Source organism: Lampris incognitus, chromosome 21 (assembly GCF_029633865.1).
Source record: "Lampris incognitus isolate fLamInc1 chromosome 21, fLamInc1.hap2, whole genome shotgun sequence".
Classification (NCBI taxonomy): domain Eukaryota; kingdom Metazoa; phylum Chordata; class Actinopteri; order Lampriformes; family Lampridae; genus Lampris; species Lampris incognitus.
Window position 1 is genome coordinate 5,977,302 of NC_079231.1, and position 18,981 is coordinate 5,996,282.

The 18,981-nt window shown below is 46.8% G+C and overlaps 1 protein-coding gene across 7 annotated transcripts in view; it reads left to right on the top strand.

Annotated features, from left to right (window-relative positions):
- scn1lab (sodium channel, voltage-gated, type I like, alpha b) overlaps nucleotides 1-11,329 on the top strand; it is a 40,268-nt gene extending 28,939 nt beyond the window's left edge. For all 7 annotated transcript variants that reach the window (XM_056300974.1, XM_056300968.1, XM_056300973.1 and 4 more), the window contains exons 21-26: nucleotides 531-806; nucleotides 3,966-4,019; nucleotides 4,273-4,410; nucleotides 8,787-8,891; nucleotides 9,533-9,803; nucleotides 10,137-11,329. In XM_056300974.1, coding sequence (XP_056156949.1) covers nucleotides 531-806; nucleotides 3,966-4,019; nucleotides 4,273-4,410; nucleotides 8,787-8,891; nucleotides 9,533-9,803; nucleotides 10,137-11,329 — 2,037 coding nt within the window. The remainder of the gene's footprint in view (nucleotides 1-530; nucleotides 807-3,965; nucleotides 4,020-4,272; nucleotides 4,411-8,786; nucleotides 8,892-9,532; nucleotides 9,804-10,136) is intronic.
- The last annotated feature ends 7,652 nt before the right edge of the window (nucleotides 11,330-18,981 follow it).

Genomic DNA, 18,981 nt, shown 5'->3' on the forward strand with positions numbered 1-18,981 from the left:
TGTTGTGTCTTTTTTTCATTTACAGTAAAACAAAAATGTTGTGACTCCATCCTGCCTCTCTAAGGTTTTTTTTCTGTTTTGCTTTTTTACCTTTCAAATGTAAACTTTTACACCTGTCCACCTTCTTTTTTCCAACTGTGTCACGTTGTTAAATTCTCTCAAAGATATGTGGTCTTCTTGACAGCTTCATGTGAGCAAACTTTTATATCAGAAAATCAAATCTATTCAAGAATAATGTAGAAAACACTGCAATTATTTCTGCCCAATCATAAAAATGACGCTATTCTAGGACATTCATTTTCTATTACTACTACCACTATAGAAGCTATAGCTATAGAAACAGATTTCCCTGATGTACCTTTGCCTAAACATGGAAAGCTTCACTCATACCTGGTGTTAAGGTGTCTTAGTTGAGATCACTTTAGTGATTAGATGATTGCTTAATGGCCACTTATCCCAAGTCCAAAAGCTATTCCAGTATTGCAAACAAGGACACTGAATTTGTCTCCATCCTCCAACCCCCCCCCCAGGTTGTGGTGAATGCACTACTCGGTGCCATCCCCTCCATCATGAACGTGCTGTTGGTGTGCCTCATCTTCTGGCTCATCTTCAGCATCATGGGCGTCAACCTGTTTGCTGGGAAGTACTTTCACTGTGTCAACACCACCACAGATGAGAACTTCCCCATCGAGTTTGTCAACAACATGTCCGACTGCCTTGCCCTGGTCAATGACAGTGCCCTCTGGAAAAATGTCAAGATCAACTTTGACAATGTCGGCGCTGGTTATCTGGCCCTGCTGCAAGTGGTAGGTTGAAGCCGAGAGACTTCTGTAAAAAAAAAACCATGCTGCAAGCACATAGATGTATAGCCTGACAAAACAGGAGGGTAAAATCAATTTAAACGTCTGTTGTCGGTCTAGTTGTTGCACAATTGTCTCCTAAAGGTAGAAACGGGAAATGGGTTTGTACCCTGTAATCTCTAATAGTAATGATAAAGATTATTTTTATTCACTGAGCACTTTTCCCAGCCGAGTATAGAATTTCTCAACAACAAAAAAAAAGAAAGAAAGAAAATAAGCAACATAAAGGAAAAAGAATGAAAGCTAGCTGAAGGGAAATTATTGTAAAAAAAAAACTGAAAGCTTGATAAAAACCTATCACTAAAGTAATTTTTTGTAAAAAAAAAGAAAGTGAATTATTGCTTTGGTAATTTAAAATGTGTCACTGAAGAAGGTAGCTCTTCCAAAGCCAGTGGGCGGGCCTTAATGGCAAAGACCCAATACCTCTTTTTTTTAGCTTAACTATGAAAGGCCTGGTTTAAGTCTCTCCCATTGCACACTGACAAATATTGGCTCAAGAGGTTTGTTCTGTAAGGAGGATGCAGACCAACCTGTGTTTTAAAAATAATTTATATTGTTTTAAAGTCTGTCTTAACACTTGCAGGTAGACAAAGTACAGTAGGTAAAATGGAGCCAAAATGCTCACTTTTCTTACTCATAGCAGGGCATCCGGGGCTTTTACATCAATATGTCACCATCTACAGCATGCACCATCTACAGCAACCTGCCCACTACCCCCCCCTCTCCAGCCCCCCCCCCCCCACCATCACCACCACCACCTTTCAGCCCCTGTCAAAGTTCTTCGCTGTGTTCCCAATGGAGGTACAACTTTACAGTAGGAATGAGAAGCCCCACTTGCTTTTTGGATCCCATCCCATCCAATTTTGTTAAGGAGGGCCGTTTCTGTGCTGTGCTGTGAGTGGAAACCGGATTGAAATGGTTTGAATAGGTCATTGGAGAAGAGGTGAGCTTTGAGTTGGTAGGCAACAAGACATTCCAGTATTTTTTACAGAAAGGGGAAATTGGAAATGGGCCAGAAATTGCTATTGATATCAGGGTTGAGTCCAGGTTTTTGAAGATGGGGGTGACAGCAGCCAGCTGACGTGTATGGGGGACTGAACCAGAGCTGAAGGAGGAGTTCATGATTTCTGTGATGAGTGAGGAGATAGCTGGGAGAGTCTTTAAAGTCACCAATGACCTCCACTTCTTAAACTCTAGCAACCCCAGCATTCTCATCCTCCTCGACCTCACTGCAGCTTTTGACACCATCAAACACACCATTCTTCTCTCCCACCTTGAATCCTCCTCAACATCTGCCCTCTCCTGGCTAAAGTTATATCTCACAAACAGACAACAGTTCATCAGCATCAACAACTGCACCCCCTTCACCATTACTCTGTCCCGAGGTGTACCCCAGGGTTCAGTACTTGGTCCTCTCCTGTTCATCCTTTACATGCTCCCCTGGTAACATCATACATCATTACATGCTCCCCTTGGTAACATCATACATCGTCATGGTATCCGCTTCCACTGATATACCAGTGACATCCAGCTCTACAACTCCACTAAATCCATCACCACTGCAACTCACTCCACTCTGACCAACTGCCTCACTGACATTAAATCATGGATGCAAGCCAACTTCCTCAAGCTAAATTGTGATAAATCTGACATGATCATCATTGGTCCCAAATCACTTACCAAAACCACTCACAACTTCTGCTTCACCACTGATAACTCCACTCTTTCGCCCTCCCCAAACATTTGCAACCTCGGAATCATTTTCAACAGAAACCTCTCCTTTGAACACCATGTCAATCAGATCACCAGAACTTTCTTTTTCCACCTAAAAAATATAGCTCATCTCTGCCAATCACTTTCCTTCTCCTTCTCTGCTGAAACTTTGATCCATGCCTTCATCACATCCAGAATTGACTACTGCAACAGCATTCGTTACGGCTCATCATCATCCAAAGTCCTAAACTAACTCCAGTACATCCAGAACTCTGCTGCTCGCCTGCACACCCACTCCTGCTCCAGTGAAGATAGCACCCCTGTCCTCAATAACCTCAACTGGCTCCCTGTCCCACGGCAGATCCATTCAAAGTCCTTCTCCTCACTCACAAAGCCCTGCATAACCAGGCCCCCTTTTACTTCACCGACCTGCTCCACTACCATACTCCTTCCTGCAGCCTTTGCACCTCCGATGCCAACCTCCTGTCTCCACCACATAGGACCAAGCACTGGACCTAGGGAGATAGAGCCTTCTCCAGAGCTGCCCCCTCCCTTTGGAACTCCCTCCCCAAACACATCAGAGACTGCAGCGATCTGTCCACGTTCAAATCATTAATCAAAACTCAGCTTTTCAGAATTGTTTTTGATGTGTTTTGTTGCTTTTATGATCATTTTAACTTATGTAAAGCATCTTTGAGTACTCTGAAAAGGGCTCTATAAATAAAATGTATTATTATTATTATTATAACATAGCAGATTACAACCTCAGCCTCAGCTGCATGCTCTCTAGCTCATGAATAGATTTATTTATGCTAATAAATAGTGAAGAGCATATTATGTTCCATAGGAACGAGGTGGCATGAGGAAACAATGTTGAAATATCTTTATACAAGACATTTAACCCGAAAACTAAAACTAAGTTTTGGGACTAAAAGATAGAACATAGAACAGCTGAATGTACTTTCCTGTTATTATTGCTATGTTAGTGACTTTAGCTTTGCTATTCACAGATGACACACCCTCTCCCCCTTTTATGCTTTTCAGTTAGCTGGCAAATTAGTTCATGCAACAGTTTAATAATGAATCATTCCAGATCTGGCTTTTGTTGAAATCCTAGATCTGAATTCACGGTATTATTTCGGATATTATAAAGAACACACAATGTCATGATTGTTGATGTCTTTTATTGAATCCTGAATCCTTTACAGTATAGTGTGGCTGTTGAAAATCTTGCAAGCTAGTACCAAAATAACTCTCCTCTCTAAATGAGGCCCGTGCAGTGGCGCTTGACCGTTGAGAAAGTGAAATGAAGGTTGTCACTTAAAATAATCCCCTTCCCCACCCTCCATCCCTGGAGACGGGCTAACCGGGTCCTCTCACATCTGCTCCTAGGCAACGTTTAAGGGTTGGATGGACATCATGTACGCAGCTGTGGACTCGCGCAAAGTAAGCCTCTGTCTCTCTGCTTGGATTCTGGGCTGGGCAATGTAAAAAAAGCAACCAGCACCTCGTTACTTTTAGGATGCGTGCCTTGTAGCAGATAAGCATAAACATCCATACTACAGTGGTGAATGTTTTGTACTTTTACTCAGTCCCTAACATGATTAAGATGTGTTGGCTTCTTTCCGTGTCTCTCAGCAGGTAAACATACGTTGATGTTTCTGCACATTATTCAAATCCATTCCCTCTCTCGCTGTAGGTGGGAGACCAGCCAGCGTATGAAGTGAACCTCTACATGTACCTCTACTTTGTCATTTTCATCATCTTCGGCTCCTTCTTCACCCTCAACCTCTTCATCGGTGTCATCATTGACAACTTCAACCAGCAGAAGAAAAAGATGAGTAGCATTTACTGACGCTGGCCCTCGGCTCGATAACGGTTGAAGAGCAAATAAATCCTACAGCCTGCTTTTGGCTCCGGCGGGGTTAACAAACTTCTTTTACCACTCGTGATGCAACGAGAGCCCCAACTTTTTCTAGCTGCTCTAAAAAAAAGCAGGCACTGTCTGACTACTGTGTGGCTCATGTGTACCTAAAGTACAGAATCAGAACTTGCGCGGTAAGTTTCCAAATACCAGGAATATGACTTTATCCTCTAATATGGAACATTTAACCATTCACAAATGTGCAGTATAAGTTGTAATTCAGTTCATATGCAAATAGATGGTAAACGAGAGTGGTGCAGCAAGTTTACAATAGCAGAGGGGTAGTGTGCCTCAGTTAAACAGCATTCACACGAGACATTTTCCACATTCAAGGAAATTGAAATGATCACCCTAAAACGTTGCCATGGAAAATGTAGCTGTAAGATTTTCTACTGTAAGTACAGCTTGTCCACTGTAGTCTCCAGTACAGCTTGCTCATTGTAGTCTCCAGTATAGCTTGCTCACTGTAGTCTCCAGTACAGCTTGTCCACTGTAGTCTCCAGTACAGCTTGTCCACTGTATTCTCCAGTACAGCTTGTCCACTGTAGTCTCCAGTATAGCTTGTCCACTGTAGTCTCCAGTACAGCTTGTCCACTGTAGTCTCCAGTACAGCTTGTTCACTGTAGTCTCCAGTACAGCTTGCTCATTGTAGTCTCCAGTATAGCTTGCTCACTGTAGTCTCCAGTGCAGCTTGTCCACTGTAGTCTCCAGTACAGCTTGTCCACTGTATTCTCCAGTACAGCTTGTCCACTGTAGTCTCCAGTATAGCTTGTCCACTGTAGTCTCCAGTACAGCTTGTCCACTGTAGTCTCCAGTACAGCTTGTTCACTGTAGTCTCCAGTACAGCTTGTCCACTGTAGTCTCCAGTACAGCTTGTCCACTGTAGTCTCCAGTACAGCTTGTCCACTGTAGTCTCCAGTACAGCTTGTCCACTGTAGTCTCCAGTATAGCTTGCTCACTCTAGTCTCCAGTACAGCTTGCCCACTGTAGTCTCCAGTACAGCTTGTCCACTGTAGTCTCCAGTACAGCTTGTCCACTGTAGTCTCCAGTACAGCTTGCTCACTGTAGTCTCCAGTATAGCTTGCTCACTGTAGTCTCCAGTACAGCTTGTCCACTGTAGTCTCCAGTACAGCTTGTCCACTGTATTCTCCAGTACAGCTTGTCCACTGTAGTCTCCAGTACAGCTTGTCCACTGTAGTCTCCAGTACAGCTTGTCCACTGTAGTCTCCAGTACAGCTTGTTCACTGTAGTCTCCAGTACAGCTTGTTCACTGTAGTCTCCAGTAAAGCTTGTCCACTGTAGTCTCCGGTACAGCTTGCTCACTGTAGTCTCCGGTACAGCTTGCTCACTGTAGTCTCCGGTACAGCTTGTCCACTGTAGTCTCCGGTACAGCTTGTCCACTGTAGTCTCCGGTACAGCTTGTCCACTGTAGTCTCCAGTACAGCTTGTCCACTGTAGTCTCCAGTACAGCTTGTCCACTGTAGTCTCCAGTACAGCTTGTTCACTGTAGTCTCCAGTACAGCTTGTCCACTGTAGTCTCCGGTACAGCTTGTCCACTGTAGTCTCCGGTACAGCTTGTCCACGGTAGTCTACAGTACAGCTTGCTCACTGTAGTCTACAGTACAGCTTGCTCATTGTAGTCTCCAGTACAGCTTGCCCACTGTAGTCTACAGTACAGCTTGCTCATTGTAGTCTCCGGTACAGCTTGTCCACTGTAGTCTCCAGTACAGCTGGCTCACTGTAGTCTCCAGTATAGCTTGTCCACTGTAGTCTCCAGTACAGCTTGCTCATTGTAGTCTCCAGTACAGCTTGTCCACTGTAGTCTCCGGTACAGCTTGTCCACTGTAGTCTCCAGTACAGCTTGTCCACTGTAGTCTCCGGTACAGCTTGTCCACGGTAGTCTCCGGTACAGCTTGTCCACTGTAGTCTCCGGTACAGCTTGCTCACTGTAGTCTCCAGTACAGCTTGTCCACTGTAGTCTCCAGTACAGCTTGCTCACTGTAGTCTCCAGTACAGCTGGCTCACTGTAGTCTCCAGTACAGCTTGTCCACTGTAGTCTCCAGTACAGCTTGCTCATTGTAGTCTCCAGTACAGCTTGTCTACTGCTGTTTCTTTTTTCTTTTCTTTTAAACCAGTCAAGGAATACTGAATGAAATTACTTGGCAGTTAACCAGTGCCTGCTGGCAATGGGAGTGCTCTCTATATTTGTGGGGAAAAAAAATACACGAGCAGGGCATCCGGATAGTGTAGTGGACTGTTCTGTGTTACCTCCGGCTTGGTCGGGTGTCCTTACAGACACAATTGGCTGTGTCTGCAGGTAGGAAGCCAGATGTGGGTATGTTGTTCTGGTCGCTGCACTCGCGCCTCCTCTGGTTGGTCGGGGCACCTGTTCGGGGAGGGGGGGGGAATAGCGTCATCCTCCCATGCACTACGTCCCTGTGGCGAAACTCCTCACTGTCAGGTGAAAAGAAGTGGCTGGCGACTCCACATGTATCAGAGGAGGCATGTGGTATACCGTCTGCAGCCCTCCCCGGATCAACAGAGGGGGCGGGGCAGCGACCGAGACACCTCGGAAGAGTGGGGTAATTGGCCAATTACAATTGGAGAGAAAAGGGGGGAGGAGGGGGCTCGGCCTAAAGCTTTTCACTGGAAAAAAACAGTGCTGCAGATTGATAGCAAGGTAGCCGGAACAGGTTTCTTCACTACAGTCCAAACCTCGCTTTTCATCAACCAAGACCCTGTTCATGACTACAGCAGACGCACAGCTGTGTGCAAAAAACGAACCGTTAACAATAATAATAATCATTATCTGCTGCACGGTGAGAATCTGTACTTGCCACGGATTCCTCAAACTACTGTCAGTTACATGAGTCACTGAGAAACCCCCTCTCCCTGCACACACACACATCAACACACACATCAACACACACACACCAACACATGGACATACCAAGTGTCAGAGCGAATGTATTCTGGAAATGTGTCCTCATTGAGCCGGGCACTGACGAGTGTGGCTGGCGATGCCCGAGGGAGGGAGAGTAGTTTAAGAGGAGAGAGAGAGAGAGAGAGAGAATTAGAGTGACGGGGGTGAGGGGTGGGGTCCTGTAGATTGCTGTGCGCTGGCAGGCCTGACCTGACTTGACTGACTGAGTGACTGTATCAGTGTGTCATTATGGGTTCAGGGGCCCCACAGCTTCACACAGATGGTTATCCACTGCTGACACCAGTCCCCCCCTCACCCACCCCCACCCCCACCCCACCTCCCTCCAGGCAGTCATCACACACTCACTGAGCAGCACTCGCTGACTTGTGGTGCGAGGATTTGTTTGTGGTAGTGTCGGTGGGCTGTTTGACTCCTTTCTGATGAGTGAAAGCGTGGCCCTGCTCTCAGGTAAAACGCCCCCGACACTCATTTCCAGACGCTGTTTCCCGAAATGTTCAAGACAACCGACTGACAACTCGCGAAGTCTGAAAATTTCACACATCAGGAAGTTTTAACCAGGAAAATTTCCAAATTTAAGGAATTTTCATTCGGTGTGTTGTTCACATTAGAGAAAGAAATAAAATTCTGAAAGAAATTAATTCAAATATTTGTGAGTAAGCAAGCTGTAATGTTTAAACTTCAACCCCTACCCCATAGCATGAATGTAATGTTTACTTTCTTGGGAATGTTGGAGGGATGTGAGGTTCAGTATTAGGGGAATACACCTTTAAGGACACAGGGAGTTATGGGACAGAAAACAGAGCAGCCACGGGAGCGGGGAGGTAGACGAGGGTCAGTCGGATTATGTGCCACGTTACGCATGGAGCGAAATAAACATGCCGAAGTTCCACGGCTAATTCAGAAACGGCGTTATCCTCTGTGAGAGTGAAAAGTAGGTCATCGCACAAGCAAAATAACAAAATGTCAAATACATATTAAACACGAATTGAGGAAACAGTAAAGGAAATTTAGATGTTGCACTCACTGTTTTGTCAGCAGCTTACTAAAAGCAGATTCACTCGTGTTGAATTGTGTCGATCGGCAAAACCAGGTTTGAATAGGTCATCTTGGGGTTGTGCGCTGCTGTGTATAAGAACTGACTTTACGATGGCAAGTACAAGTGCTGGACTCCATGAGGAAAATGGTGCGGGAGTTTGTCAAGATTAGGATTAGCTGGTTTTTTAAGGGGCCTCGCGGGTCCTGAATTTGCCCTACTGTCACAGCAATAGATGTAAAGCTAGGAGAAAAAGTACACCCTGACTTCTAGATGTGGCATTGTAACCAGGTTTTGTTGTGGTCTCTTTACTTTGGAGGTCAGGATATCTTCATGACGGAGGAGCAGAAAAAATACTACAACGCCATGAAGAAGCTCGGCTCTAAGAAGCCACAGAAGCCTATACCTCGGCCAACGGTAGGAAGCACAGCATGTCCAGTATTTGTAATTTGTAAATAATCCTTTTTTCATTATGGCTAATGGTCCGGTAATGTGATTTTTTTCTTTTTTTCTTAATGCGGCAATCAGAGGTGTAGTGTCGTAGTTATTCTTTCAATCTCTGGTAACACACCTGTCAAGCCTAAGGCGTCGAGGCATTAAACTACCTTTTGGAGATTAAACAACTTTTTTTTAGACAAAAGTCAAGAGTTGCAGTTACTATTCACTGAAATTTAGGTAAAGAACTCAAAAAGGCATTAACGGTGACCAGGAAGTAAGCAGGCAACTTACCTCATAGCACACATTTGCTCACCCCGGTGGAGAAGTATGAACATTGCATTGCATAGCTATAGTGCTAGCTCCTCAGCAGATGTAGGGAAGGAGTGGCAGAACTGGTTCTTGCCATGAAGAAACCCACCACAGGTGGTACATCTACCTGTAAGAGCACAGAAGAAGCCACTGCCGCCAACAGATCAACGGTATAGTATGTCAGTCGTCGCTTCCAGCGCATTCGGAAGAGCAGATTTCAGCCTTTACCCTTACTTTTACCTATTCAATTAGTTTCATTTTTCTTGTGACTGAAATGTCTTTTGTCTTATTCTTTTGTCTTCTGCACTCAGAACGCTTTCCAAGGCTGCGTGTTTGACTGTATCACGAAGCAGGCCTTTGACATCGTCATCATGATCCTCATCTGCCTTAACATGGTGACCATGATGGTGGAGACGGATGACCAGACGGAGGAGATGGACAAAATCCTCAACTGGATCAACTTGGTCTTCATCGTACTCTTCACTGGAGAGTGTGTGCTCAAGATGGTCTCCCTCCGGCATTATTACTTCACCATCGGATGGAATGTATTTGACTTTGTGGTGGTGATCCTGTCAATTATAGGTAAGGCGGTGGTCCTCGGCCATTGGCCGTCGCGGTCCAACAGCATGCAAGCATTCCTTCCCCTTTCTTCTTCTTTTAAAACTACAATGGTTGGTTCCACTTAATAGCACACCTTCAACCAGAGAGGGTTGACTTAATCAATTAGAAATGCTTTTGTTTTAATGAAGACTTGTATGCTCATGGGCCCGACTGGCAAAGTGTGAAAGCGACTTTGTTTTATCCTCTAAACTTAAACAAATATGCTGGGCCTACATCGGTTGTTTTACAATTTAGTGAAAAAAATGACCATATGTGAACTGAAACGTGGCTGAATTGTCTGTTTTGTATCTGCAGGTATGTTTTTATCTGAAGTTATCGAGAAGTACTTTGTGTCGCCAACGCTGTTCCGTGTCATCCGTCTAGCCAGGATAGGCCGCATCCTCCGCCTAATTAAAGGTGCCAAGGGCATCCGGACCCTTCTTTTTGCCTTGATGATGTCACTTCCTGCCTTGTTCAACATCGGCCTCCTGCTCTTTCTGGTTATGTTCATCTATGCCATCTTTGGCATGTCCAACTTTGCCTACGTCAAACGGGAGTCGGGTATCGACGACATGTTCAACTTTGAGACCTTTGCGAACAGTATGATATGCCTGTTTCAGATAACCACCTCTGCCGGCTGGGATGGCCTGTTGGCCCCCATACTGAACAAGAGGGAGCCGGACTGCGACAGCGAGACGGAGCACCCGGGGAGCTCCTACAAGGGCAACTGTGGCAATCCGTCAGTGGGCATCTTCTTCTTCGTCAGCTACATCATCATTTGTTTCCTCATCGTGGTCAACATGTACATCGCCGTCATCCTGGAGAACTTCAGTGTGGCCACGGAGGAGAGCGCCGAGCCGCTGAGCGAGGACGACTTTGAGATGTTCTACGAGGTCTGGGAGCGCTTCGACCCAGACGCCACACAGTTCATGGAGTACGGCAAGCTCTCTGACTTCGCAGATGCCCTGGACCCGCCGCTGCGCATGCCCAAGCCCAACAAGATCCAGCTCATCTCCATGGACCTGCCCATGGTGAGCGGTGAGCGCATCCACTGTCTGGACATTCTGTTCGCCTTCACCAAGCGAGTGCTGGGTGAGGGCGGCGAGATGGATGTGCTGCGCGGGCAGATGGAGGAGCGCTTCATGGCCTCGAATCCGTCCAAGGTGTCGTACGAGCCAATCACCACCACGCTGCGCCGCAAACAAGAGGACCTGTCCGCCGTGGTCATCCAGAGAGCCTTCCGTCGGTACATGATCCGTATCGCCATGAAGAAGGCCTCCACGCTATACAAGGAGCAGCTGAAGAACAGCGTTCGAGAAGGCAACAAGGAGGTGTTGGTCATCGGCAAGTTCGCCGAGAACTCCACGTCCGACAAGACGGACATGACCCCCTCCACCGCCTCCCCGCCCTCTTACAACAGCGTGACAAAATCCGATAAGGACAAATACGAGAAAGAAAACAGCGAAAAGGAAAACAAAGGGAAAGACCTGAAGGAGCGAGAGAAGTAGGACTCGTGGAAGGAACGGCAAAAACACGGCGCGCCAGAGACATTATGGAGAAGGGAGACCGGTTTACGGCTTCCGAGAGGTAGGTAGAAGGACTCTTGTGTGTCCGTCGTCGAGACCCGACAAACGCTATGCCAGACTATCCAGTCGAGTCTAAAACGCCAGTGCAATTTGTATAGATGGCCTGTGGATTTGCGGGGACCCCTTCCCCCCGGGGAGACGCGTGGACACGGGACGAGGGACGAGGGCTATATCCAGCAGACGCTACCGGAGAGCGAGTGGGACAATGGCGGCGTCGGCAAAGCCGGTCTGCAAAACGCTTGTGATTTTCCCCCGTTGGTTGTTGTTACTATCTGACACACTTGAGTGTACCGTTAAGTTGTGTGTAGCTAGTGCTGCTGCTACTCCTATCAATCCAGTGTCTTGACTTTAACAATGGCTGTAACACTTATCAAGTACTCTGTACTTCTTCTCCCCCCCCCCCTCCCCCCCAATAAGAATGTTTTCTGCATTCTGTCGTGAGGGTGCGTCCGTCGCTTTCGCTGTTGTGAGACTCGCCAAAGGCAGATCGTGTCGGTGCCGGAGCGTCCCATGTCGGGTCGGTCCCGGAATGCTGCGCTGTCGGTCTCTGAATGAGGAAACGACGGGCGCCCCCCTCCGAATCGCACCGGCCGTCGCGTGGTACTCGCAGGTACGCCGTCGGTGATTGTCGAACCCCCTTCTATTGCGCTTCTACCTGAAATGCCATGTCCCCGCCACACGAAGACGCTGTGTGACCCCCCCCCCCGCCCCCAAACACAGAGATGCTGAATGTACGCCACCCGACGGAACGAGACACGTTTAAGACGCCATCGACACCTCCTTGTTAATACACCTTCACATGACATGTCTCCTCTGATGTCCCTCTCACACGTTCTCTCTCTCTCTCTCTCTCTCTCTCTCTCTTGTCTGTGTCTCTCACTCTCTACCATCACCCCCCTCCCTCGGCCCCTCCCTTATAAACATTCAGTCAAAGCTCTAGTAGAGAAAGTAAATATCAGAGTCATTAAGTATACGAAGAGAAAATGTCAATATGTAAACTGCCCCCACCTAGAAGAGGACAGTATAACCCACCGCTCTAGGTATCTAGAAGAGGACAGTATAACCCACCGCTCTAGGTATCTAGAAGAGGACAGTATAACCCACCGCTCTAGGTATCTAGAAGAGGACAGTATAACCCACCGCTCTAGGTATCTAGAAGAGGACAGTATAACCCACCGCTCTAGGTATCTAGAAGAGGACAGTATAACCCACCGCTCTAGGTATCTAGAAGAGGACAGTATAACCCACCGCTCTAGGTATCTAGAAGAGGACAGTATAACCCACCGCTCTAGGTATCACGGACGGGTGTACGGACTCCTTCTTCTTCTTCTCCTTCTGGAGAAAGCGAGTGGTTTCACCGTAGCGGGTCGGTTTGTAAATATTCTAGTTATCCGGGCCCACAGTACGCATCACACTTACATGGGATGTAAGAGCACTTTTCTATCCCCGTTGCGATGTAAATCCCTGTGCGGTGGTCATATACGCGTGTGTGCGTATGTGTGCACATCTGTGCGTCACCCTGTAGGCGTACGCCAAAGGGAGACGGCGAGGGCGCAAGCCAGCATATAGTGTCTTTCTGTCCGTGGGGTGCGTAAGTGTGTTTTTGTGCATCTGGGCTGTGCAGGTTGTCCTCCCTCCACCGGTTCTAAACACACTTTTTATCGTAGATACGAGTGCATTTCCCCCCCCCCCCCCCAGCCTCCGGCGTTCATTTACACCTTTTTTTCTAGAGCTTCTTTGGCCGCTCGGGCCCTGTGACACCCGGTGCAACCCCACGTGCGGTCCCCACATCTGTACATACCGGCCATGAAGCAACCAGGAGCCATCGCTCTCGTTGTGCGTTTAGTGCTTTAGTGAACTGCATGCAAGACGTGACGGCTGTCCACTCACGCTCATTCGCTTTCAAAGCCGAAAGAATAAAGGACATGTCTCCACCCCCCCCACCCCCCACCACCCGGTCTTTTATTTTATTTTTTTACATTTTTTTTTTATTCAGCCTTTCCTTTGCTTAACCGTGATCCCGACCAGAAGTGCGACTGCTCGACACGGCACAGGTTTCGGTGGACAGGATCAGCTCGTGTGATTTGAACACGTTACACCTTACGATGTACCAATTTGCAAAATGTGTAACGAGTGACTTCTTATTTTTTTTTATTTTTTTTTTCTTTTTTTGTTGTTGTTGTTATTACCAAAGATGTGGCAACGTAACGAAATCGAGATTTCCCAAAATAAAGCTTTATTTTGGGAAGCATCTTTTGCATGCAGGGCGCGTTCATTCTCCGACGAGCGGCCTGTCGCAGGCGAGCCATCGGTCTGGCAGCAGCAGCAGCAGAGACACGAGGTCACCGAGTGTCCGCGTAAATGTGTCAAAACTGAAGGAACCGGAAGCAGGTTCTGGTTCTGTCCCCGCGAGAGGACTTAGGGGGGACCGCTCATTTACACCTCTCACAATACATTTTGTAGACCCATTTTTAAAATGTACACTGGAAATGAAATGTCTGGGCCTCCCCCCCACCCTCCCCTCCCCTCCCCCACCCTCCGGAGTCATACTTTTGAACAATTGTGATTATTTGAAACTGTAACAGCCAGCGTATACTATACCATTATACTGTCAAAGGAAAAAAAAAAGAGAAAATATTGTCATTTGGTATTTTGGACCATATTGCCTTTCTGTACCCGAGGATATACTGTACCACGAGTGAAGTGATTTTTATTTCATGGGTTTGCAATAGAATAAAAATAATTTCACCGTCACAGCGGCTTTGGGGTTTGAAAGTCTCGATGAGCGAACGCTGCATGTGAAGACAAGACCCAAGGCAGGCCGAGTGGTGGTTGTAAAGAGGATGAAAGGTGGAGAGGGACAGCGCTAGATATGCAACCTTCATGCTGCACCAGTCTTATACTCTGAGAGCCATCGCCAGTATGTAGACTGCAGTAAATATTGCTCTGTTCTGGAGGTGAGGTGATCCCTTCTAGACCCAGACCCGTTCAGTCCATAGACCCAAACGTAATAGCCAGTGTAATAGAATAAAAGCCAGTGACGACGCGGGAGGAAGAGCGAGAGAGGAAAGGATGACACAACCCCCCCCCCCCACCGCTGCAGATGCTGAACGCCTCGCCGGTCTCGCCAACTGGTCCTCCCTCCCTGTTGCCTGGCAACCTCACATCACCGCTCCCCCGTCTGGGATCGATCAGCGGCGGCGTGTCCCGGCTGCTTTACCCACAATGCCTCGCACGGTGACGGTGAGCAGGCATCCCCTCTTACGCCACCCCCCCCCCCTTGGACGAGAGTCGATGAATTCGGTGGATGTGAGGAGGAGGAGGGGGAGGGGGGGAAGAAAAGTGACTGACGCGTCCTCATTTTAATCCAGGCAGGCACACTTTCTGCTGCCTAAGCGGTCCGCACCTGCTGGGGGCCCCTGCCTGCCTGCCTGGTTGTTAAACGAGCCACGTTAATATTCCTGTACATGAGCGAGTGCGGCCAGAGGCGGGTACTGCAGCTGCTCCTCAGCGCGACCCGGCCTGCGTTGCGCCGGCGTCGCCCAATACAGGCGTCATTTCAGCCAACTCCACCGCGCCGCCCAGAGGCCGCAACGGGGAACTGCAGAAGAGAAAACTGATGAGAGTCTACGCCAGGGGTCCCCAATGGGCGGCCAGCGGGCCGCGTCCGGCCCGTGACGGGTTGATTTATGGTCCGCGAGAATTTTTGGAGAAATGCCGGAAGGAAGAATTTTTTTTTATTTACCTACCCAAATTTTTTTTTTAATTTCTTAGTAAAAGTAAGACTATTAATAGATGAAAAATCTCTTGTTTAAATTAACATGCTGCTGGAGGTTAAGTGGCCCGTGGTTTTAAAAGTGGCCCTAAAAGTGGCCCGCTATGAAAAGTAATGGGGGACCCCTGATCTGCGCTATCGAGGCCCCCTTTCTGCCAGTGTTAATGGTATTTGGAACCGGTTCCTGTGAACTTTTATTTTGAAAGACGTGTCAACAAGCCACCTCCGCTTCCGGGAATGCGCAGCCCACCAAGAGGTATTTTTCGTTACAATAGTATTAATAATCACGGTAATAATTATAATGTAACCGGTTATTTTCTTGCCCGGTGCGGGATTCGATACGGGGTGTATTGCACCATAAGGCGACGTCACTAACCGCTCGGCTAAAGAGTCAGACCCGTTAGCTAGGGGCTAACGTGTCTTATTAGTAGTTTACACTTCTAATAATTCTTTTAGGGACAGGGACTGGGTCGCAGTGTTAAACTCACTCCTATGCCCTTAGCTTTGTCTTAAAATAGAGGTGACTAAGGCTACGTTTACACGGTTTTGGCTAAAAACGGAAAAGCTTTTCCTTTGCGTTTTAAAAAAAGCTCCGCGTCCAGACGACATCGTTTTGAATGCGATCCGCATGCACATGGCTCCGCGACAAAAAACCCAAAACCCGACTGAAACGCTGTAGTATCCATGCCAGGCCAGTAGTTGGCGGTGAAACTTCGCAGTAGATAGCGCTTCCGGTGGGCCCCCCCCCAACGACAACACCACGCGCCTGCGCACAAACGACTTCTTCTCAGAGCGGCGAGTGAACGGACGACGGCGAGGGTACGCTCGAAAACAGATCGTTTGGCCTGAACGGACGATGAAGTGGAGCTGTGACTCCGAGTGACCGTCGACTGCAAAGCATCGAAGTGACAGGTGATGGATTATATTTAATATCAATCAACACAGGGAAACGCTGATTGGGAATCATACCAGTCGAAATACTCCCGATGTCCGCCATTGTTAACGTTGTCCTCCGACTCGCGCGTGGCCGGTTGACTGAAAACGCAATGCGCATGTGCGAAGTGGAGCCGTGACGAAGGGGAAGCGGCGGCTGCCTCCAAGGACGGTAAGAAAAACGCATCAGAAAAAGCACCTAAAACGCCACTCTGTGCTTTGAACAACTGTCAGGGGTGATGCATTGTGTGCAGTAAATGTGTTAAAATGCAGAAACGGTATGGTTTCCCCATTTAAGTCATGCATGAGGCCAGGGGCGATGCTAGGATCAACTTTAGGGGTGCTGGGGTTCACTTTAGGGGTGCTACAGCACCCCCAAAAATGGGCTAGAAACGCCTATGCCAGGGGCGATTCTAGGATCAGAGCTTTAGGGGTGCTGAACACCCAGAGTGTTGGCCGGCCAGGCAAGATAAATGTTGGGGGGTGGGGGGGTGGATCAAACCATTTTCGAAGCATCGGGGGGGGGGGGGGGGGGGGTGCTGTATTTTTGTCGTAAAATATTACGTTTAAACCATATACTGGATATGGTTTTGACATTTCTTCAGCTTATTAAACATGGACATACAGTAAAAAAATAAAAAATCTCTTCAACTTTAGGGGTGCTGGGGTTCAATTTAGGGGTGCTGCAGCACCCCCAAAAATGGGCTAGAAACGCCTATGCCAGGGGCGATTCTAGGATCAGAGCTTTAGGGGTGCTGAGCACCCAGAGTGCTGGCCGGCCAGGCAAGATAAATGTTGGGGGGGTGGATCAAACCATTTTCGAAGCATGGGGGGGTGCTGTATTTTTGTTGTTAAAATATTACGTTTAAACCATATACTGGATATGGTTTTGACATTTCTTCAGTTTATTAAACATGGACATACAGTAAAAAAATAAAAAATCTCTTCAACTTTAGGGGTGCTGGGGTTCAATTTAGGGGTGCTGCAGCACCCCCCAAAAATGGGCTAGAAACGCCTGTGCATGAGGCACCGGCTCTAATTCCAAGTTCAAATGTGAATGGTGACCGCGTGAGATGGAAACCCCGAAGACACCAGATCAAAACTCAGTGTGCTGCCGTGTTTTTCATGCAAAACTAGGCTTCATGCGGCTATAATAGGAAGATTGTAGATACCCGCACATAATGAACGTCGTGCAATTTCTTAGGGCGGTAAACGTGTGGTGGGCAAATATGTTCATTTCATTTATTCAGCCACAGTAAGAGAGAATTTAGACCACGTTCACACATGGGGCCTCGTTCATCAGTCGTGCATACGTACACATTTGTTCTTACACACCGACTGAATTTTTGTTGCTCTCAAGCTTGTCAGCAGCAAAGCCTGGTGGTTATTTGTAATTCCTTCCCCCTAACATCTGTTGTCTACCTCTTGCAACGAGCCATCAGCCAGGCTTACAAAGACACCAGTGTTACCTAATTGGTGTCTACATTCAGGGGTTACCCAGGTTCCACAGTGGTCTCTGAGACAAACTCCAGGGCTAAAAACATTCTGTGGGTGTGAAAGAACAAACGAACGAGGCCCCTAGTATGTCGTTAAGAGGCAAGTAGAGCTTCTTTATTGAGTGAAAACTGCCATCTACTGGCGATGAAATAGATTTTGTATCGGTCGTTAAACGCTGCCTTCATGTGTGCTGTAACTTCCTTCATCTGAGTAGAAACTTTACAGCTCATACTGACATGGATAAAAGAAAATATCAATTTTATTGTGATGCTCATGGAAAATTCAAAATTCTAATAGGAACAGAGAGAGAAAAAGTACAAAACAAACTAGCATGAAATATATACTGCACTAGCCCCCACATCACGGCAGTTTGAAGTGACAAAGTTACTGTCTGAAACCAGCCTTATCTTAAAGCTCGCTGTACATTTTTCACATTGACCACAATACTGTAAAATGATAAATGCATGCTTTGACAAACTAGTTTTTAATCTAACAATCTTAGCTGAGATGTATTGGCACATCAGTGCCGTGATATTTGTTTTTGCGTTATATGAGCACATTTCTAGATTTTCAGCTTGTGGATAAAAACTCAGTGTTCAGTCATAAAGGTAAAACTGTAGCCGCATCTGAAACTTGATTGACAGATCGGAGGCTTATCATGTTGACGTCTTGCCGGCCATAACATTAATTCAGCAGCCTTTTGCTGAAGAGTTTTCAGTCCTTGAATTGATGAATTATGTATTGAGACTCACCCAGCACTATTCCCAGTTTGTGCAAGTTCTTGATATAAATGTCCAAACCTTTGCCGGTTATGAGCAGAGGCAGTGATACTACTTTATGTTTATCATTTTACAGTTTTGGAAGGAAACCTGATTTTGAGACGTCCATGAACGAAATACATGCGATACAGACAGCAGCGGTGATGAGGTAACAGCGAAATGGAGCACACTGAAACAACACAAGCATTTCGCAAGAAACTCAAAATCTCACTGATTTGTCATAGATGCTGGCCACAACCAGAAAAAAAACATGCTGTTATCGTCAACCATTTCATAATAGGGCCTACATAATATGCCACAAGTGTATTTATTTTATTCACCTGTGCCAATTGTGTAGTTTTATAGCTGTTCTTTCAGCAGCAACATTTTTAAAATGGGTTTAAGGAGCAAACAGAGCTAAAATTAGACTATAAATTTTTGAGGCCTCAGCCTCAAAATCTGTCAAAACAGACTGAGTGTAAATCCAATTTGTTTTTGGAAGTGCACTTATCATAAATCATTCAAACTTTGAAGGTCTAAGGTCGCTATTCTTTAATAAAGTATTCCAAATACGTTTTGATTATTTTCTGAAACACGGGTTACATACTGTA